At 47.2% G+C, this 20930-nt stretch overlaps 1 protein-coding gene across 1 annotated transcript in view; it reads left to right on the plus strand.

Moving 5' to 3' along the window:
* The window catches only part of GFOD2 (glucose-fructose oxidoreductase domain containing 2), a 63916-nt gene extending 56401 nt beyond the window's left edge, over nucleotides 1–7515 (plus strand). Inside the window, exon 3 of the mRNA XM_054048864.1 lies at nucleotides 5126–7515. Within this exon, the coding sequence (XP_053904839.1) occupies nucleotides 5126–6024 (899 nt within the window). The 3' untranslated portion in view covers nucleotides 6025–7515. The remainder of the gene's footprint in view (nucleotides 1–5125) is intronic.
* The last annotated feature ends 13415 nt before the right edge of the window (nucleotides 7516–20930 follow it).

Raw genomic sequence — 20930 nt, forward strand, 5'->3', positions numbered from 1 at the left:
GCTTACAATGACTTCAGGATTTTACCTCCAGGAAACTGTTGTCCACCATAGCAGTGCCACTGCTCTTTGTGAGAAGGGAAGGAAAGAGCTGGCAGCAAAATCAAAGATGCTTGATAACTTGAAAGATTTCTGCAGAAAGCTGACTGACTTAACTAGTTCTCTGGTCGCTAACCAGAAATGAGCGTTCAGATTTCTAGCCTGCGGCTTCATAGGGACCTGACAAGGACCTTTCCCCTGTCCAGGGGAGGAAAATATCCAACTGACTTGTTCTAAAATGTTAAACTCTCTTCTTGGTTGGTCTAAAACAGTTTAGGATTGTTTCAGTAGGGTATAAACTTGTTGTAAATAAGATGCCTTACTGGCAGAAACCCTATTTGGACCAGATTAAATCATCAAAAGATGAAAGGATTTTTAAAAAAAATATTTAGTCTATTTACTAAACCAGGACACTGTTTTGGAAATACTTAGCTTGGCTTTTGTTTCTCACATGTAGGATAATAATTGTTTACTTTAAAGAGTCGTAAGAATGGTATCATTTGATTCTTTTTCTCCTCCCTTATAATATCCAATTAAAGGGACATGAACATAACCGAGAATAGTGTTTCCTTGTTCACTGAGTAAGCAACAAAGGATTTAAAGTGTGGATCCACTCAGAAAAGTAAATCTAAACAAGGCAGCTTCTTGTGCACAAGAACTAGACTGGGTGTGTATTCTGAGTCAGAGCTGATCCTTTAGTGACCAAACTGAGTCTTTATTCTTTTTCTTCCTGCGAGCCCTGCAGAGCCAAGGTGGCTAAATGTGAGTGAAGTGGATTCTGTTCCTCCTGGTATAGAATCCGTTATTTACTATGCTGCTGTTGGTGAGGACCAGCCCATTCAAGGCAGTGGAGTTACTGGTGACCGTGTAGAAGATAGAAACGGTCTAGCTGGACTCTCAGATTCCAGGCTGAATTTGCACATCTGGCAGTCAGGGAAAAAACAAACAAGTTTTTCACTTGTAAGCTAAGCACCTTTTGAAACAGAAATTGGGAAGAAAAACACGGAGCCCTATGATGCCGTTTTTAGAACAGTGTTTCGACTGCTGAAAAGCCTTTTGATCATTAGATTTGCTGTCTTGTTTCTACCCATCACTAAAGTTGCATTTATTCGGTTCCTTCTGGAAGAGACTTAAAACTGTAGAAAACCTGAAGAATATTTGGGTTACCACTCGGTGTCTGCTCAAGAATTTGTTATTTGGAGAAGAGGTGTTCACATTCTTTCAGGTGACTGCCAGTGACTAGTATGTTGGGACAATATTGCAGTAGTATATTTGCACTGATGGGTCCCTAAGTGTATTTATTAGAAATAATGTTTTAGAGGAGTCTTTAACTTTGCTATAAAATTTCTTTCATGGTTTGAACTAGACATATAATGGCAAGTGCAGATTTGTTTGTTCTTGTTCCTATTGGGCAAGAGGAATCGGTCTGTTTAAATGTGTCTGGAAAGTTTAGAAAACCTGGATTCTATGGATTTATTGTTAAAGGGTCTAACTATAACCCACAGAAGGTTTTGAGGTCTAAAAAACCTGCCTTCAGTGAGATTAAAGAACAATCTGTTTAGTTTATCCAAGAGAAGGTTAAGAGTTGACTTGATCATGGTCTGAGTGCCTGTATGGGGAGAAGAACTCTGATAGTAGAGGGCTCTTTAATCTAGCAGACAAAGGCATAACGAATTTGAATGTCTGGAAACTGAATCTTGACAAATTCAGGTTTAGAAGTAAGGTGCACATTTTTAACAGTGGAGGGCAATTAACCTTTGGTAATTAACCAATTTACCATGGGATGTGGTGCATTGAAGTCTTTACGTCAAGACTGGCTATCTTTCTAAAAGATATTCTCCAGATATTCAGTCAGAAGTTAATGGATTTGATGCAGGAATTCCTGGGTGAAATTATATGGCCTGTGTTATGCAAGAGGACAGATTAAATGATGACGTTGATCTCTTCTGACCACAAAATCTATGAAAAGCAAGGACATTCTGAGATAAGAACCAGAATCCACTCCCAGTGTGGAAGGGCTTTCAGACAAGTGGCTGCTGTCACTTGCCTTCTTTTTTTTGTATTTCTTATGCCCAAAATGCTGAAATTTGAGTCTGACACCTGTTAAAGTTTTCAGGTTTGAGGCAGATCTCTAATATTAAACAATGAGATATTGCTCAGTATTTCATCAGAATAGGCATTGGGATAAGGGTGAAACTATGCTATTGAATGATAGAGAATGGAGAGTTTGGTTGAAGTTTACAGTGGAGTTGTATGTGCTGTATTCTATTTTGTAATCTATGAAGTTGCATGTCATGCACATGTGCACACATAACAAGAAAGGATCCAAGTGTATGTTGAAAGTGGGTATTACATACGAACGAACATAAGAACGGCTATACTGAGTCAGATCAATGGTTCATCTATCCCAGTATCCTGTCTTCTGACAGTGGCCAGTGCTAAGTGCTTCAGAGGGAATGAACAGAACAGGGCAATTATCCCCTGTTGTCCACTCCCAGCTTCTGGCAGTCAGAGGCTAAGGACGCCCAGAATATGGGATTACATCCCCGACTATCTTGGCTAATAGCCATGATGGACCTATCGTCTATGAACTTGTCTAATTCTTTTTTGATCCCAGGTATAGTTTTGCTCTTCAACATCCCCTGGCAACGAATTCCACTAGTTAACTGTGCATTGTGTGAAGAAGTATTTCTTTTTTGGTTTTGTTTTGGTTGGTTGGTTGTTTTAAATATGCTGCCCACTAATTTCATTGGGTGATGCCTGGTTTGTGTGTTTTGTGAAGGCGGGATAGCTCAGTGGTTTGAGCATTGGCCTGCTAAACCCAGGGGTGTGAGTTCAATCCTTGAGAGTACCATTTAGGGATCGGGGGCAAAAATCTGTCTGGGGATTGGTCCTGCTTTGAGCAGGGGGTTGGACTAGATGATCTCCTGAGGTCCCTTCCAACCCTGATATTCTGTGATTCTATGATAAGGCATAAATAACATTTCCTTATTTGCTTTCTCCACACCATTCACGGTTTTATATGCCTCTTTCATACCACCCCTCATACCACATCTCTTTTCCAAACTGAATAGTCCCAGTCTTTTTTCTCTCTCCTCATATGGAAGCTGTTCCATTCCCTTAATCATTTTTGTTGCCCTTCTCTGTACCTTTCCCAATTCTAATATTTCTTTTTTGAGATGGGGTGACCAGAACTGCGCATATTCAAGGTGTATTCAAGTATTCAGTGGCATTATGATATTTCCTGTCTTATTATCTATCCCTTTCCTTGTGGTTTTTAACATCCTGTTAGGTTTTTTGACTGCCACCACACATTGAGCAGACCTTTTCAGAGAACTATCCACAATGACTCCAAGATCATTCTTGATTGGTAACAGCTAATTTAGATCCCCTCGTTTTACATGTAGAGTTGGGATTATGTTTTCCAATGTGCATTACTTTGCATTTATCAACATTGAATTTCATCTGCCATTTTGTTGCCCAGTCACCCAGTTTTGTGAGCTCCCTTTGTAACTCTTCGCAGTCTGGTTTGGACTTAACTATCCTGAGTGATTTTGTGTTGTCTTTTTTGCCATCTGTTGCCTGATCTTTAGATTATGTATTAATTATATTGATTACTTAAGAATCCCCCATTATCACTTTGAGGATTGACAGGTTCTTGTCCCAAGATCAGGCCCAGTATTATTTAAATTATTATATAGTTGGGAACCCCGATGTGCACAGTTGTAACACTCACACTATAGGAACTCTTTTATATTTACAAATCTAGTTTATTAATACATTTAGCACAGTCACAAACACCCCAACTTAGTAAGATAGAGATATGATAGAATGCACATCTGCACATCTATATACTCACACCATCCCTTGCAGAACAACCTGAAATGTTAGCCATCATCTTCCTTATCACCATCACCTTTCCCATCATCACCAGTGGCGTCACTCTGGCACCTCCCAAGGACTACATCTCTGTCTCCTACTGCCCTTAGGCTGGGATGCCACTTTTATAATATGTTACGCTGACGCCGCTCTGTTTGATGCATATTCAGTAGGGGATTTTTCCCTTTTTCCTTATTTGTATTTCCTCACCTTACTAATGTTGGGGTGTCTTTTTCCTATAGGTTAGTATATCAATGATCTCAACTTATTATATACATCAATTCATTACTATGGCCATTTTGTGGTTAGGTATCACATTTTTATTTCTGTCCTAACCAGTTATTTTGATTCTTTCCAAGTTGTGGTGTACCTGTTAAGTTTAAAAGGATATGAACTTAGGAAAGCCCCTATGCCAACCTGCTTCAATGCATCCTGTATCTAGCTATGGCAGAGGTCGCAGCCATATATAGACCGTACGCTTTATTTCATCACCCTCTTTAGTTGAAAGGTCCCAAACATGCGTATGCTAACTTTGTCCTAGCTTAACATACCAAACGTGGCTTGTAAGTTATAGCCAAATATAAGACTATTATAATAAAACCCATAAGAAACTTATAAGAAAAGGGGTGTATGTGTGTATATACGTACACAGAGAGAGAGAGAGAGAGGCTAGCATTAGATGTATCTTATGTGCTGGTTATGTACCTCAGTTAGTTTCCAGGACACCTCTGTGGTAGAATCATGTACCCGTGGTCAAACCTCCCCGTAAACTCTATTTTCAGCTGGGCCATTTATCTGTGCAAAGTTTCTGTTCAAAGTTTATAGGCCTCAAGCCTTATGCTAACTTGTTGAAGCTAATGTCTGACAGGGTACAGGCCTGTAGGTTTCTTGTATTACTGCTGAATCTAATGCAAAGCAAAATATAATAAAGGCGAGCTAGTCCACTTGGCTGCACACCTCACTCTTTACCCCTTTTTCCAGCTCATTTATGAATCTGTTGAACAGCGCTGGTCCCAGTAATTGTTGACAATGCTCTGTATGTTTTATCTTGGCACATGCTTTTAGACAAAATAGTTGATGCTATTTAGTAATTTTAAAAAATGAAATGGAATCTGATAAGTGCCTTTAGCTTAACTGCACAAGCAAATTGCCTTCAAAGCAATATTTTGCCTCCATGGAAGAATTTTCACGTCTTTCTTGTTGTCTGCAGGTATTGGGAAGAATGTAATCTGTGAGAAATCTGCTACCTCTGTGGATGCCTTCAGAATGGTTACAGCTGCCAGATATTACCCAAAGCTGATGAGCATTGTTGGTAATGTCCTCCGTTTCCTGCCTGCCTTTGTCAAAATGAAGCAGTTAATAGAAGAACACTACATAGGCAATGTGATGATCTGTGATGTGCGAGTGTACTGGGGAAGCCTGCTCAACCACAAGTACAACTGGATCTGTGATGAACTAATGGGAGGAGGTGGACTGCACACAATGGGCACCTATATTATAGACCTCTTAACTCATCTAACCAGCAGGAAGGCAGAGAAGGTCCATGGCTTGCTTAAGACTTTTGTGAAGCAGAACGCAGCTATCAGTGGAATCCGTCATGTCACTAGTGATGACTTCTGCTTTTTTCAGATGCTTATGACTGGAGGTGTCTGTAGCACTGTGACTCTCAACTTTAACATGCCTGGATCATTTGTTCACGAAGTCATGATTGTTGGGTCCACAGGTCGCCTTATAGCTCGTGGGACAGATTTGTATGGGCAGAAGAATACAGCACTCCAAGAGGAACTACTGCTTACAGATTCTCTGACCATCAACACAGGCCTTCTGGACAAGGGGTTTAAAGACATCCCCTTGCTGTACCTGAAAGGAATGGTGTACATGGTGCAAGCATTGAGACTGTCTTTCCAAGACCAGGAAGACCGTCGGACATGGGATCACAAACCAGTCTCCATGGCAGCCTCTTTTGAAGATGGCCTCTACATGCAAAGTGTAGTAGATGCCATTAAAAAATCCAGCAGGTCTGGGGAGTGGGAAACTGTGGAAGTGATGACTGAGGAACCAGATGCCAATCAAAACCTTTGTGAGGCACTTCAAAGAAATAACCTATAAAATATAAACATTCCTGGTGTCCACTATGGAAAATGAGAACAGTTGAAGATGTCCAGACGTAGCTATAGAAGTTTCTCAGTTTTTAGGACATGTAGGTTCTTATTTAATACTTTTGGTTTTTCATACTTGTGGGTAAAACATGTCATGGTCTGATGAAACTGTTCCTCCCTGGGCAGATTATTTTGTTTTTAAACTCGTTTAGAGAGTTTTAAATGTTTTGGGGTTTTGGTGGGGTTTTTAGTTTTTTAAAGCTGAATTTCTGTTTTGGAGATTGTTAGGAAAACTTGAATTGCCCTTTGCACTTGCAGTAGCTAAAATGAAGTGAGGGATCTTTTGTTGGATTGTTGGGAGACAGGACACAGTCCCTCTTGCACATAGTTCAGTTATTTTTACAATTTTAATCTGAGAGCAAGTAGAGCAAGATCAGGGAGTATGTACTGTTCTTGCTCTCGCTAATAGGACTTTCACTGACTTTTTTTTAAGTTTATTCTTCAGCTTGTAAAACTTTAATAAAGAAAAGTGTAATGACATGGCAAATCTCTAAACTCGAGTGTTAAGAAGAGTAGAAGGGACAGAGCAAAGTCTGTAAGATACAGATCAAGCTTAATGTTCTGCGCACAGTGAGTGTGTTGAATGTTTCAAATTAATTTCAATTGGTATCTAATTACCCCATGGATTCTCCATTGACATTATTGATAGTCTCTGCGTGATCATTAGACGAGTTGGAACACTATGATTATTTCAGCTGCTGTTCCATCTGTGTGACTGTTGTTCCTCCATAGCAAATACTTAGGAGACTAATACCTCACGTCAACTTTTTTCCGCAACTTCCCTCCCCCAGACCAATTGTGAATTTGTGTTCACTGCCTTGGCAGCATGTATGCCAAATCTACATCAGTGTTTCCAGTCCTATGTGATGTAGTAAAGCCCCCAGAAGCTTACTAGGTGGTGCACTTGGATTCCTTAATATGCTATCTATTTGAGAATGAGACCGGAAAACATTAAGCCTTCTAGGAGCTTGAACTTGGATGAAAAAGTAGGAAATATGCCATTACTATACTCTTCTGTGCCGGCAAGGGGATCACTACAATACACAGGAAAGAAAATGGTGACTGAATCATTAGGGCAGTGATGGCCTTCGGTTTGGGTGAGCCTGTTTTAAATCATGAACACTGGATAATATTACCCCTCCACATACACACACACCTTATAGTTTTGTACCCAGTGGGGATAATTTGTGCTGCTGGCAGATCTTGAATGAATTTCCACTCCATCCCAGAAGTACGTTTGTTCATTAGGCTGTCATTGAGAAGGAGAGAATTTTTATTGAGTTTATCTTGTTTACTTGAATGTTTTAATGTTTCCCACTAGGTTTTAACCCTGTATATTTATATAAAGCATTAACATGCAAACATAACCTTTTCATTAAATGGTCCTTTCTGAAAAGTGTCTCTCACTTGTTTTCTACAGCAATAAACATTTATGTTGGCTGAGGACAGACTTTCATAGAGATGATTATTTTTTTAGACAAACTGAAAAGTCCCCTAACAAAGGTCACCAGGAGACCATTGTTTTTCTGTTACTGGCACAGACCTCTCCTTTGTAGCTTGTGTTTCAGGACGGTGAAGAATACCCCACTGTAGAACCATTAGTATCTGTTCATTGCAACTGTCCACAGAGATTGGGCTAGTGGCTGCCTGAGGAATTCCCTTAGTTTGGTGCTGCTTTGTTCTCCGGTGAGAGTAGGATGTGGAAAGGGGAAATGTAGCCCCTTACCCCTTTTGCTGACTTTTTCTAGTCCTCAAGCTGTTACATCACAAGTTCATGGGTGTATATGAGTTAGAGACCATGGTATATAGCAGAGGTTCTCAATCTTTTTCTTTCTGAGGTCCCCCCAACATGCTATAAAAACTCCATGGCCCACCTGTGCCACACCAACTGGTTTTCTGCATATAAAAACCAGGGCCGGCATTAGGGGATAGCAAGCAGGGCAATTGCCTGGGGTCCCATGCCACAAGGGCCCTCACAAAGCTACATTGCTTAGGCTTTGGCTTCAGCCCTGGGTGTCGGGGCTCAGGGATCTGAGGTTCAGCCCCATATGGGAGGGCTTCAGCTGATGCTGGTCTTCTCATCTGTTGAGTCTTCAATTTATTTAAAGTTAGCTTCATTATGTAAGTAAACCATAACCGCAGCTGTATCCTTGAACGTACAAGTGTTACTTCATTGTCCAGTGATGTGTAATTGACCCACCAGAATACACATCATATATCATTTCTGGCTGCATTCATCTGTGCAGCCTAGATGATTGCATTATCAACAAGTGGAACAGGGACAGAGTGCCACATCCATCTTTTGTGAAAACTTAATTTTGTATTTAAACTCAGAATAATAGAAGAAAACCACTAATTAACTGGTGCTAATTGAAGTCCTCCTATTTCCAGGGTAAGCAGAAAGAACTCAACCATATGTCAAGCAGGCTGTTTTCAACCTGTCTGTTCCCCTCCATTCAAGCTTAGTCAAAAGTCCAGTGCAGAGATGGAAAGAGGAAAGAAAAGGGGCTATGGGTGAGGGGAGAGAAGAGATTATCTAATACCTGTGTGCTTTAATTTTATTATGTCTCAACATCATTTTAGTAGCTGATATTTTGTTACAAAAGAAATACTGTATGTTGCAGGGGAATAGGAAAACTAAATAATGCCATTGTTTCCAGGAAAGTCTGACGTATTCTGTAACAGGAAATATATTGTGACCAGGTACTGCCTAAAATTAATTACAAGTACAGAAATAGTTAAAACTACAATGAGCCTCTTTAAATTACAGGTTTTTCTGACCTGTGGTTAGGTTTGGCAGAATTTGGTTTTTAAATTTTTGATAATTTCTACATTGGTATATTAAGTATTTTTAAAGAGCTCTGTCAATTTCAATCAGACAGTGAGGAGGTGGGTCAGATGATTATTTAACAGCTGAAGACACTGAGATTCAAAAACACATTGTCAATATAACATGTCAAAATATACAACGTAAATAACCTTAAATCAAACTCAAATAAGTTCTCAAGCAGTACTTTTCTGACTTTGTCTATCTGTAAATTTCAATTATATCAATGGAAATATTTTTTGTCTGTTTCCAGGTAGAGTGAAATCAATGTTTGATGTTCACGGACTAAAGATCTAATCCAAACAGGTGTACCTTTGGTACTGGATTGCTGTGCAGAGTAATAGGTTTCTAAGGGCTGTGTTAGCCAGTCTAGCAAAGCTTTATCATATTTAAAACCATCCTCGTTGTGAAGTTTTACCCTTTGCTTCTGGCTGTGTGCAGTATAGCCAAGTTTCATAACTCCACTCCAGTTGATTCAGAATATGTACCCTAGAGCAAAGAACTACAGAATGACTAACTTGTCTTCTAAATCTGGGTCTTGCTGCTGTACAGTGACCTCTACTGGAGGGGAGGAGAGGATGTTTACAGGTTTTAAAACTGGTTATTCCTTATTGGTGGTGGTTTGAAGACTTCTCATTCAGATTTGGAGTTGGCAGCAGTCTCTCTGGCAGAGTTTCACCAGCTCTGAGTTTGGCACCTTATATCTGTATTGACTTAAAGGCGGCGGGGGGGGGGAATCAATAAAATAAAGGGGTTTTGGTAGTTATTCAATCCACTTCCAGAATTTCTGATGCAGCTACAGGAGAAGAAATTTGCTCTTGGGTGCTAGGTAGCTTCAAGAGCCTTTTAAAGTCCTGCTCCTTCACTCCCAGGAAATTCAACAGGCATATTCTCTCTCTGAACTGTGGCTGCCACCAGTATGTACAAATGAGTCCAGTGCACCAGAGCTGTTAGTCAATCAGGTGGTAACCAATGTGGATGCAGTATTTCTATATCTAGTTCCTCCACCTGGTGGGCAGGTGGGCTCCCCATATCTTTTGCCTAGCTGGAAGCAGCAACACCTTCTGTTCATCTCAGTCCCAAGGCAAGACACAGGAAACCTCTTCCCAGGAAAACCAGGGAGGAAAGTCTGAAAAAGCTTCTCCGGTGCCTGTCCTGCGGTGCTGGGGGCAGGTCCGTTCTGCTTCCCCATCCCCCTGTGGCCTTGTGCCCAGTTGCTGCAGCCAAGCCTGGGCAAGGACTGAGCCGCTCGGACCCATGCAGCCATGCTCCTTTGTAGTAGCCCCCACATGGACTCTGGGGGAGCAGCAGGACAGCTCCCACATAATCCTGGACACCCCGGGAGAGGCCCTACAGGTGGACCAGAACTCAGGTCAGAGTTCACACACAGTCTTGGGTCTGCATTCCATCCAGCAGCCCCGGCCTAGATCAATAGGGGCTTTGCTGCCCTGTGGTCCACAGCAATTGATCCTTTCAGCTCTGAAAAAAGCTTCCCACGAGAGCCTCCTCACTCAACACATGAGCTCCCAGCCCCTCCTACCCTCCAGCATCCCTGCCCTTAAAGTCTCCCCCAAGTTGGCGCTCAGTCCTCAGAGATCCCCCTCCTCAGCATCCTCCCCAGCGTACACCCACATCAGCCAGGTGGCCTATTTGAATTATCTAGATGGGACCTGGAGCATTTCCCTCCAGTAGGAATCCAACATCCTCTTGCACAGGGCTGAGAACTAGCCAGGGTACCTCACAGTCCTGCAGGGGCCTGGTTGTCTGAATCTTCAGGCAGATGGGCTGAGCCAAAAACACCTCCTTCCAGAAGGAATAGCCCCTTCACTAGGAGATTTTCAGACCTCCTGGTCCTGGTTTCCCTCAGTCAACCTCTTCTTGTCAAGCTGCAGTTCCCTACTTCCCAGATACTGGCCACTCCCAAGGCCTGGGTGTAAGATGTCGTGGGTGGAGAACGTAGCTTACACCACCCCTCCCTTCTGTGACGTTGGGTGGTGAAGAAAGCAGAAGAGAATTGGTGTTTGTGGAATCGCCTAGCCTCTGAAGGCCTATAGGAGCCTGGTTTGCATACCACATCTGGCTGTCCCCAGGCCTCCATCTGCATCTACCAGACAGAAAAGACCATTCTGACCCTTCACTTGGTCCCATTCTTCTCATACTCAGGGCCTGGCTCTCAAATGCTCCTTCCTCTTGAAGCTGGAGATCCCTGGCTTGGTTTTTATCACCATTCCCAGGCGAAGAGGTCTTTCTTCTTTGGCCATCCATAGGATTTTGGCCATGAATCCACTCTGTCCTGGCGCTCCCCCAGGATGGGTCTGAGGGAGGATTCTATGATAGGTTTGATTCCAAGGCCAGAAGGGGACATTGTGATCATGTAGCCCAACCTTCTGTATAACACAGGCCAGAGAACTTCCCCAAAATAATTCCTGTTGAACTAGAGCAGATCTGCTTCCCTAAGGGTCCTGACTTCCACCCTCTAGGGCTCTGTAGGCTTCCCAGTAGGGGGGCCATGCCATCATAACCAGATTCCTTAAGGCAGTGTCTTACCTTAACCCCCCTGTTAAGTTACACTTGGGGGAATTCTGCGCCAAAAAAATTAAAAATCTGTGCACGATATTTTAAAATTCTGTGTATTTGTCAAAATAACACAATATAATCATACCAGTTTCAATTATTTTGGTAATTTATTTCAAAATACTTGTCAGCAAGTATGTTTGTAACAATGCAGACGACAAAGATTCAGGATATGTTTTTTGACAAATAGATTCCTCACTAGGCATATTAGTCAAGAACTTTGAGTAATAATTCATTTAAAGTACAATGTAGAAACTTCCCTCACCCCTCGGAAGCAGTGCAAAGGCTTGGGAGAGTCAGGGGTAACAGAGGTGCTGAGGGAGAGGGAAGTAATTGCTGGGAAGGACCCTGGGAGTGAACATGGAGGGGTGTGGTTGTGGGTGGGAGAATTATGGAACAATTTTGTGTTGGGTTTTTTTTTTGGGGGTGGGGGGATTGTTAGGGAGTTGGGGAGCCTCCTCCATGCAGATTCTGCCTGACCCCTAGCCTCTCCCATTCAGTCAGGCACATCTGCCCCTGTCCATGTGTCCCCCTCCCCTGTCCCCATGTGTCCTTGCACCCCTACTCAGCCACCGCTTGCCCCTGTCCCCATGTGTCCCTGCACTCCCCTCCCATTCAGCCCCTGGCTCGATGCTGTCACCCCACTAGCTTCTGTGCCCCTGCCCCAGTCTGTGACCCCCAAGCAACCCCATGTGCCCAGCTCTGTTGATGCCCCCCATATCCTGTGTCTCCTCATCTGGCCCCACGGGCAGAGCTCTCTGAGAAGGCAGCTTCTGCCCTCGTCCCTCTCCATAGCTGGCTGCTCTGGCCCTGTGCTGGCTGCCCTCTCTTCTGGTGCCACAGCAGCCGCTGGTGACCAAGATGTGTAATTGCGGTGCCTCCTGTTCTCTGGGGTCATGAATTTTGCACGTGCGCAGTAACACGGAATTTCCCCAGGAGTATTAAGTGTCTTATGTCCTTTGGAGCCTAAAAGTAGTGTCCTGCGCTCGGAGCTGTTTGACCCATCCTTGCTGTTCCACTCACTCTCACATTCTGGAAAGTGACTTCCCTCAGCCTGGGGAGTCTTGGAGCTTGTAGCACTGGCTTGTGCTCCTCACTTCCACAAGGAGACACTGGCTCTGTGAATGTGCTGAAGCTTCCTCCCTGAGGTGGTCTTGGCCTTCCAGCTTAACCAGGAGAGCTCAAGCTGTTATCCCACTGCCAGACTCAAGGTTGATTGCCCTTCTCTGGATGTCCCCCTGGTGTTTGGGATCAGCCTTTCTCAAACTAAACCCTTCTGCAAGCCCAGGTTTCTCTTCATGCTGCTTGAAGGGTCTCATAAAGGGATGAAGGCATCCAGAAAGATTCTTCGCCCTGGATCAGAGCCTGCAATTAGCATCCTGCCACGCTGCCTGCCTCTTGCCCAGGACCGGTTCAAGCTCATTCTGCCCCCAAATTACCAGCAAGTGCGTGCATTGGACATAGTCTATGCACCCCTGGCACCTCTTTATTAAAGTTCTCTTAGGGATGCTCTCAGCAGCGCTTGTGATTCTAGCATCCCCTGCCTTCAGTATTTAGCTTCATCCCCATCGGCCTGTGAGCAGTCTATGGTGCAACGACACTGCATTGCACAGCAAGGGCTACATTAATTTGAGCATTTAATCCTTGCATCTTTCAGCCTGGTGTCACTGCAGCTGAGCCCAAGTGCTCGTAGCTTTTTTAACCATCTTGGCTCCTTTGAATAATCTCTTGTAGACATTGCTTTTGGATGCGTAAATAGAACCATCAGCCTATTTGAGAATTACCTGGTTTTAAATAATGTTTATCATTGTGTGAGTTGTATACAGTAACGCCTCACTTAACGTCCTCCTGCTTAACATTGTTTCAAAGTTACATCGCTGCTCCATTAGGGAACATGCTCATTTAAAGTTGTGCAATGCTCCCTTCTAACGGCGTTTGGCTGCCTGCTCTGTCCACTGCTTGTAAGGCTAGGTCTATACTACCCGCCTGAATCGGCGGGTAGAAATCGATCTCTCGGGGATCGATTTATCGCGTCCTGTCGGGACGCGACAATCGATCCCCGAATTGGCGCTCTTACTCCACCAGCGGAGGTGGTAGTAAGCGCCGCCGACAGGAAGCCGCAGAAGTCGATTTTGCCGCCGTCCTCACAACGGGGTAAGTCGGCTGCGATACGTCGAATTCAGCTACGCTATTCACGTAGCTGAATTTGCGTATCTTAAATCGACTCCCCCCTGTAGTGTAGATGTACCCTAAGATTCTGTGGAAGAGCAGTGACTTTACAAGGGAGCATTGCACAAGTTCCTCTTCTCTGCCTCCTTCCCCTCCCTCCCAGCGCTTCCTCCACTTAGGACTTTCTGGGAGGGAGGGGGAGGAGCAGGGAAGCGCTGGATCTCCACTCCTCCCTCCCCTTCCCTCCCAGAAAGTCCTTTTGGGGGGGGGGGGGGAGTGGGGATGCGGCTGCTCCGGAGAGGAGGTGGAGTGGGGGTGGGAAGAGCTGGGCCTGGAGTGGATCGGGGACAGGAAGAGGGGGGCCTGGAGCATTCCCAGCAAAGTCGGCGCCTGTTCTTCTCCGGGGAAGCTGCCTCTGCTGCTGTGAAGGTGCTTCCTAGTGTCCTTGCCTGCAGCGGGCTGTGCCTGTGTGGGGTAAGCCAGGGGCACTTCCCAACCACAGTACAGTACTGTAGAGTATATAACACCTTTTGTCTGCCCCAAAAGAATTCCCTTGGAACCTAACCCCCGCATTTACATTAAATCTTATGGGAGCGTTTCACTTAAAGTTGCATTTTTCAGGAACATAACTACAACGTTAAGTGAGGAGTTACTCTATTCTGGTAGCTGGATTGCTGCTGTATTTATTTAGCTGAGTGGTTTTACTTGCATTTTTATATTTAATTAGAACTGTTCAGAAGCATGTGGTCTCTTTCCAATAAAAGGGTTAATAGCTACAATTTAATTATGTCTGTTTTGGTTGTAGATACAGATCTATTTATATTTCTTTAAGATGGGGGTGAACCACTGGTATAGTAGCCAAATTGGTTTAACCTGCCCCTGTGTATAGCCTGGGGCTGTGCAAACAGCAATAAACCTGCCCATGTGGACAGCCTTGTGAGTGAGAGTTATTATAGGCTGTGGTCAGGAAAGCAAATTCATTAATGAGGAGAAAGGAGAAGTAGGTGGTGAGTGGGTCTCTTTGTAATGTGCCTAGCACAATGAGGCTCTGATCTCAGTCTGTGTCTAGGCGCTGCCGTAAAACCAACAATCTAAGCCCGGTGGAGCTTCCCCCTAGCAGATGCCACGTTCCTTCAGAGAGGATCTCTCTGGCTTATCTCCTGCTAACGTTATGCCCGTTTGGAAGCTGTAATTCCTGAACTGAGTCTGCCAGCATTCCAAATGCCAAGATGGTCTCGTACAGTAGAAGGAATAAATGTATTCTGGAGTGGAAAAGTTAAATGAACCACTGTTCGTCAAAGGAGAGAGGGACTCAGAAAACAATTCCAGATAGACCCCAGCAAGTCTAGTAGTGGAGTAGGAATCCTAGGAGGAAAGGAGAACATACAAGAGGAGTGAGAGAAGACAGGATAACCGGGAGTGGCTTCTTTTGTGTTTGGAGCTGGTGTTGGGCTTCCCATCTAACGGTGATAGCTTATGGGGCACTGTTCAGTCTGACCCCAGCAACCCAAAGTGACTCAGGCCACCCCACCTCTTGGCAGAGTGGGAGGAGATTTTGCTGCACAACCCCCCACCCTCTTTATCTAAGCCGTGTCACCGCCTGCTGTTTGCTTGTGCAACATGTTGTGGCTGGGGAGGTCTCTAATGCCATCTCCTCCAACAAGTGCTCTCTCTGCTGCCGGGGAAGGACAGCCCAAGTGACCCTGGGTGCCTGAAGAGTCTGATTGAACTACAAAGGTAATAAGCTGTTGACTCCTGCTCCAGGCCCAAACTAAGCCAGTGACAATGGTGCATTGAATCTTTAGACAGCTCTGAGAGCCAGCAGTTTTAAAGTCTCCCTTTATTTCATAAATGAGTGAGAAAGGCACAAAGGTTAATGCTCCTCCCAACCATGATGAGCAGCGTCTGGGAGATGCAGTAGCATTATAAAGACAGTGGTTTTACCAGGACCGCTTGGCAAAAGGCCAGCCTATCTTAAGGGCTCACTGCAGAGTTTTAAGAAGGCGGAAAGTCAACATGCTCAGTCCCAGGTTTCTTCTATGCTAAACGGACAAGGCAGGAAATTGAAATCCGTGTGATTATTTATACTGCGGTGAGAGTGGTGGCACCAGGTGAGCTGCACAGACACTCAGCATCTTGTCGATGTCGACTTGTGTTGACTTGTCGACCTCTGCCTGGAGTGGAGTTCCTGGGGAGCAACTTTCTGGATTATCGCTTTTCGTTCCTGAAATGGAGACGCAAGATGGTGGGTGTCTGAGCTTACCTCCCAGGGCAGGAGGGGGAAGGAGGAATAGGTTTTGGAAGGCGAATACCAGCTGGTGACTATTTCAGATGGGAACTGAAGGGGCTCCTCTGCTGGGAGAGGTTCTAATCTGTCTGTCTAGGCCCTCTAGAATCTAGGATAAAGACAGACTGCTGTCAAATGGGGGTAGTAGACCAGGTGGGAACAGCTCCAGCTGTAAATGGAACAGAAGTGGCAGGATCACGTCACAGGATCGCAGGGAGCGGTGCCCTCTCCAGGGCAGGTCCCATGCCTGGCGGTTGTGCTGCAATTTGAGTGTCACTCAGCTGCATGTGCTGAAGCCCTAATGATGCTTTGCAGCTTTCTAGGCTAATGGGGAGTGATTGGAACACAAAGAAGGTTAGAGCCTTGCCCGTTTCCTGCATGAAGGGCAGAGTCTGAATTGTGCGTCCGTTCCCTTCCCCTCTGTTAGGTAACTTATAACTAGGGCCTGGCACTGGCTCCCACACGATGGCTGCCGCTGAGTCGGAGACCCTGGGCAGACCCGTCCTGGCCTGCGCAGCCGCCAGTGGAGTTGGAGCAGTGCTGAGCGCGACGCTAGTATTGCAGGGATGGGTTTCCCATCTGAGGCCGAGAGCTTCTGACCCAAACTCTGCCAATTCGTGCCTGCCTGGGGCACAGCAAGGACACGAAGGCTGGAGTCGTGAACTCCGTGGCTGCTTCAGTGAGGGCAGCTCTGGGGCTCTGCCTCAAAGCATCATCCTTACTCCAGGCAGTAGTCGGCTGCCCGCCCCCCCTGACGTCCACAAGAGCCCAGCCCGGTCACTCCCTGACTCTTCTCTATCATCCTCATTACTGCACTCTCCGTTTCAGCCTTGCCTCCCACAGTTCCTAGATCCACAAGCCAAACCTGCAGCGCGTCCCTGGGGAGGAGCTGATGGCCGGCCAAGAGCTCTGCACATGGACTGTGCAAGCAGGCTTCTTTCCTGCCTGGCTTGCTCAGGAGCTAGTGAGTCTCAAATGCGGGGTGGGACCCCACAGGGGTCGCAAGGTTATTACATGGGGGTCACGAGCTGTCAGCCTCCACTCCAAACCCCGCTTTGCGTCCAGCACTTTATATTTAACACCATTTTAACAAGTGTTTTTAATCTATAAGGGGGGGTCACACTCAGAGCTTGCTGTGTGAAAGGGGTCACCACTCACCTAGGGCCTGGCCCACCCGGCCTCATGGGGAGCAGTGGAAGCGAACTCCAGCAGCAGTGACCGGGCCCAGCCTGCACTCGTGCTGAGAGCGACTTGGCCAGAAGCGCAGCGTGCCTCCCTTCCGGCCGCGGATGACACGCGGCGCTGCCCGCTGCTCTGGTGCGCTCAGGCAGGATGGAACATTAGAGAGACACCCACTGAGAGCAGGGCTATAGTGTAAGGAACCCCAAGTCGCCCCTCAGCCAGAGCTGAGCAGAGTCCGGGCTATTCCAACAGGTCACCTGGGCAGAGAACAGACCTGCAACCATGGGCACCTCCGTCTCTTGGCCCGGAATCAGTCCATGGGCCAGTCGCTGCTGTGCTGCCCCCGCACAGGGGAACACGGCTGGCTGGCTGGCTCACAGCACTCAGTCCATAAGCTGCCCCCCCTAGCGGGTCCCCACTTCACAACCGCGCAGCATGCTGCAGTTCTTAGGACACAGGACTGGGAAGTGAGAGACCTGGACTCTGCTCCTGGCTGTGCCCCGGGCCCTGGACCGAGTCACTTAACTTCTGGGCACCTGTTTTCCCCATGGAAGGAGTGAGGCTCGGCCAGCGTTGGGAAGCCCTGAGTGCTGCAGGCGCGAGGAGCTCTGGAGAAGGCTGTGGGTTCTGATGACATTACTCTCCGGATGTAAGTGGGGCCCAGATTAATTCCTGCCCCTGCCCAAACCCACGGCTGGGGCCGAAGGCTGCTGGAGAGCCAGGAGGGAAAAGCTGGGTCGGATGGCCTGGCCCTGGCTTAGCAGGATCAGGTCTCCCTCAAGGTTGGGGTGAGTTCTGCTGGTGCTTTCCGGCTGGGGCCGTCCTCAGCTGCCTAACGGGGCAGATGTTTCGAAGTGCTTGTGCCCACAAACCCAAAGGAGGAACCTGCGTGTGGAAAAGTGGTGGTAACGACACACACACACATCCGTGTGCCCCTTTCAGGCTCCAGCATTGGGGGCTGCCCCTCCGTGCTCCCCACAGGACACAGCTAGGCTGCCCCTGAAGGAACAGCATGAGCCCCCCACACTTTAACCCCCTTCTTGCCTCATCTCATGTGTCCCTGGCTGGAAGCCACCCTACCTTGGCGCAAACTGTGCCGTGTTAGTCCCCAGCAATGGCTGGGCCCAGGCCCAGAGCCACAGCTCCTCCCTGTTACCTGCTTGGTGAGACCCCTCTGACTCCTCCATGTTTGCCTTGTCTGGGGCTCCAGCGGCCTCCCCCAGTGCAGCTGTCTCTGGTGTGTCGCTCTCGTCCTCCGAAGGGCTGTTCAGCTCCGGGTTGTCGTAGTTTATGTACTGGTATAAGGGTCGCAGGCGCTGTGGTCTCCCTAGGGCAGTGATACCACCACCGCTGTAACACTGAATACTCCATACCCCTGCTTCCCGGCCCGGGCCCTCAGGGAACCTCCCCAACAGGCTGCAACAAAGCCTCGTGGCCCCAGGGAAGATCACGATCCCGGGGCTACAGAGGGGGAAACTGAGCCACAGGGCTGGGGTGGGACTTGCCCATGATCACACCGTGCAGAAGCGACCGCTCTTGTGAAGGAGGCAGGTTCTGTGGCAAAGGCTCCAGTCTTGGACTCGGTGCAGTTCGTGGCTCTGCTGCAGACTGGCCGGGTACCCTGAGGCAGGCCGTCGGTTCCCCATCTGTGCACTGGGGATACCAACCTTCCCATCCCCTGCTGTGATCTGTCATGTCTAGTTAGACTCTTGCCTGCGAAGAGCCTGAGGCAAGGGACCCCCAATCTGAAGCACAGCCCAGGGGCGCTATCACCATAAGGAGAAGCTGGGGTGTGTCTGGCAGTGGGGGAGCCTCCCCTGGCTGAATCCTCTTTGGGACCAGCCCTAGGAAAGGCAGCGGGGCTCTTGGAGCACGAGTGCCCTGGGGGCCCAGCTCTTGGCCATTATCTTTGAAAACTCCTGGCGATCGGGGGAGGTCCCGGATGACTGGAAAAAGGCTAATGTAGTGCCCATCATTAAAAAAGGGAAGGAGGAGGAGCCGGGGAACTACAGGCCAGTCAGCCTCACCTCAGTCCCCAGAAAAATCATGGAGCAGGTCCTCAAGGAATCAATTTTGAAGCACTTAGAGGAGAGGAAAGTGATCAGGAACAGTCAGCATGGATTCACCAAGGGCAAGTCATGCCTGACTAACCTAATTGCCTTCTATGACGAGATAACTGGCTCTGTGGATGAGGGGAAAGCAGTGGACATGTTATTCCTTGACTTTAGCAAAGTTTTTGATACGATCTCCCACAGTATTCTTGCCAGCAAGTTAAAGAACTACGGGCTCGATGAATGGACTATAAGGTGGATAGAAAGCTGGCTAGATCGTCGGGCTCAACGGGTAGTGATCAATGGCTCCATGTCTAGTTGGCAGCCGGTATCAAGCAGAGTGCCCCAAGGGTCGGTCCTGGGGCTGGTTTTGTTCAATATCTTCATTAATGATCTGGAGGATGGCGTCGACTGCACCGTCAGCAAGTTTGCAGATGACACTAAGGTTGGAGGAGTGGTAGATACGCTGGAGGGTAGGGATAGGATATAGAGGGACCTAGACAAATTAGAGGATTAGGCCAAAAGGAACCTGATGAGGTTCAACAAGGACAAGTGCAAAGTCCTGCACTTAAGATGGAAGAATTGCATGCACTGCTACAGGCGAGGGACCGAGTGGCTAGGCAGCAGTTCTGCAGAAAAGGACGTAGGGGTTACAGTGGACGAGACGCCGGATATGAGTCAACAGCATTGCCAGCAGATCGAGGGACGTGATCATTCCCCTCTATTCGACATTGGTGAGGCCTCATCCGGAGTACTGTGTCCAGTTTTGGGCCCCACACTACAAGAAGGATGTGGAAAAATTGGAAAGAGTCCAGTGGAGGGCAACAAAAATGATTAGGGGACTGGGGCACATGACTTATGAGGAGAGGCTGAGGGAACTGGGATTGTTTGGTCTGCAGAAGAGAAGAATGAGGGGGGATTTGATAGCTGCTTTCAACTACCTGAAAGGGGGTTCCAAAGAGGATGGATCTAGATTGTTCTCAGTGGTGGCAGATGACAGAACAAGAAGCAATGGTCTCAAGTTGCAGTGGGGGAGATCTAGGTTGGATATTAGGAAAAACTTTTTCACTAGGAGGGTGGTGAAGCACTGGAATGGGTTACTTAGGGAGGTGGTGGAATCTCCATCCGTAGAGGTTTTTAAGGTTAGGCTTGACGAAGCCCTGGCTGGGATGATTTAGTTGGGAATTGGTCCTGCTTTGAGCAGGGGGTTGGACTAGATGACCTCCTGAGGTCCCTTCCAACCCTGATAGTCTATGATTGTATTATTGTGGGCTGGAGGAGTACGGAGCTGGTGGTGATGGAAGGACACCAGGGAGGAGGGGGAGTGGAATCTGGCACTGGGACTCAGTCCTCAGCACCTGAGGGGGTGCCTGCTTGTATATATTTGGGGAGAGGCTGGACTCGCCCAATCTGTACCATGGGGTCTGTGGGGAGGAGGAAGCAGACCAGGCCCAGCTCAGCGAGCAGGGCTGCTCCTTAGACCTGAGGCCGAGGCTGGCTGGTGGACGATGTGTCAGGCACACACACAGCCTGATCCTGTAATGGAACCACTTCTCGGGACAAGAGTTACCCGGACTCGACAACACACACACAGCACCGGGGAGCCCAGCCTGGAGCCCTCGCCTGTCTGTCCCCAAACCACACGTCTCTGCTCCCTGAGCTACAGGCGATCCCCTTTACTGGTAGCACTAGCAGGGCCGTTATCTTCTCTGGGGGCCAACCGACCATGCCCTCAGCCAGCCCACCATACTGCCATAGCCAGCACC

Source organism: Malaclemys terrapin, chromosome 14 (genome assembly GCF_027887155.1).
Source record: "Malaclemys terrapin pileata isolate rMalTer1 chromosome 14, rMalTer1.hap1, whole genome shotgun sequence".
In the NCBI taxonomy this organism is placed as follows: Eukaryota; Metazoa; Chordata; order Testudines; family Emydidae; genus Malaclemys; species Malaclemys terrapin.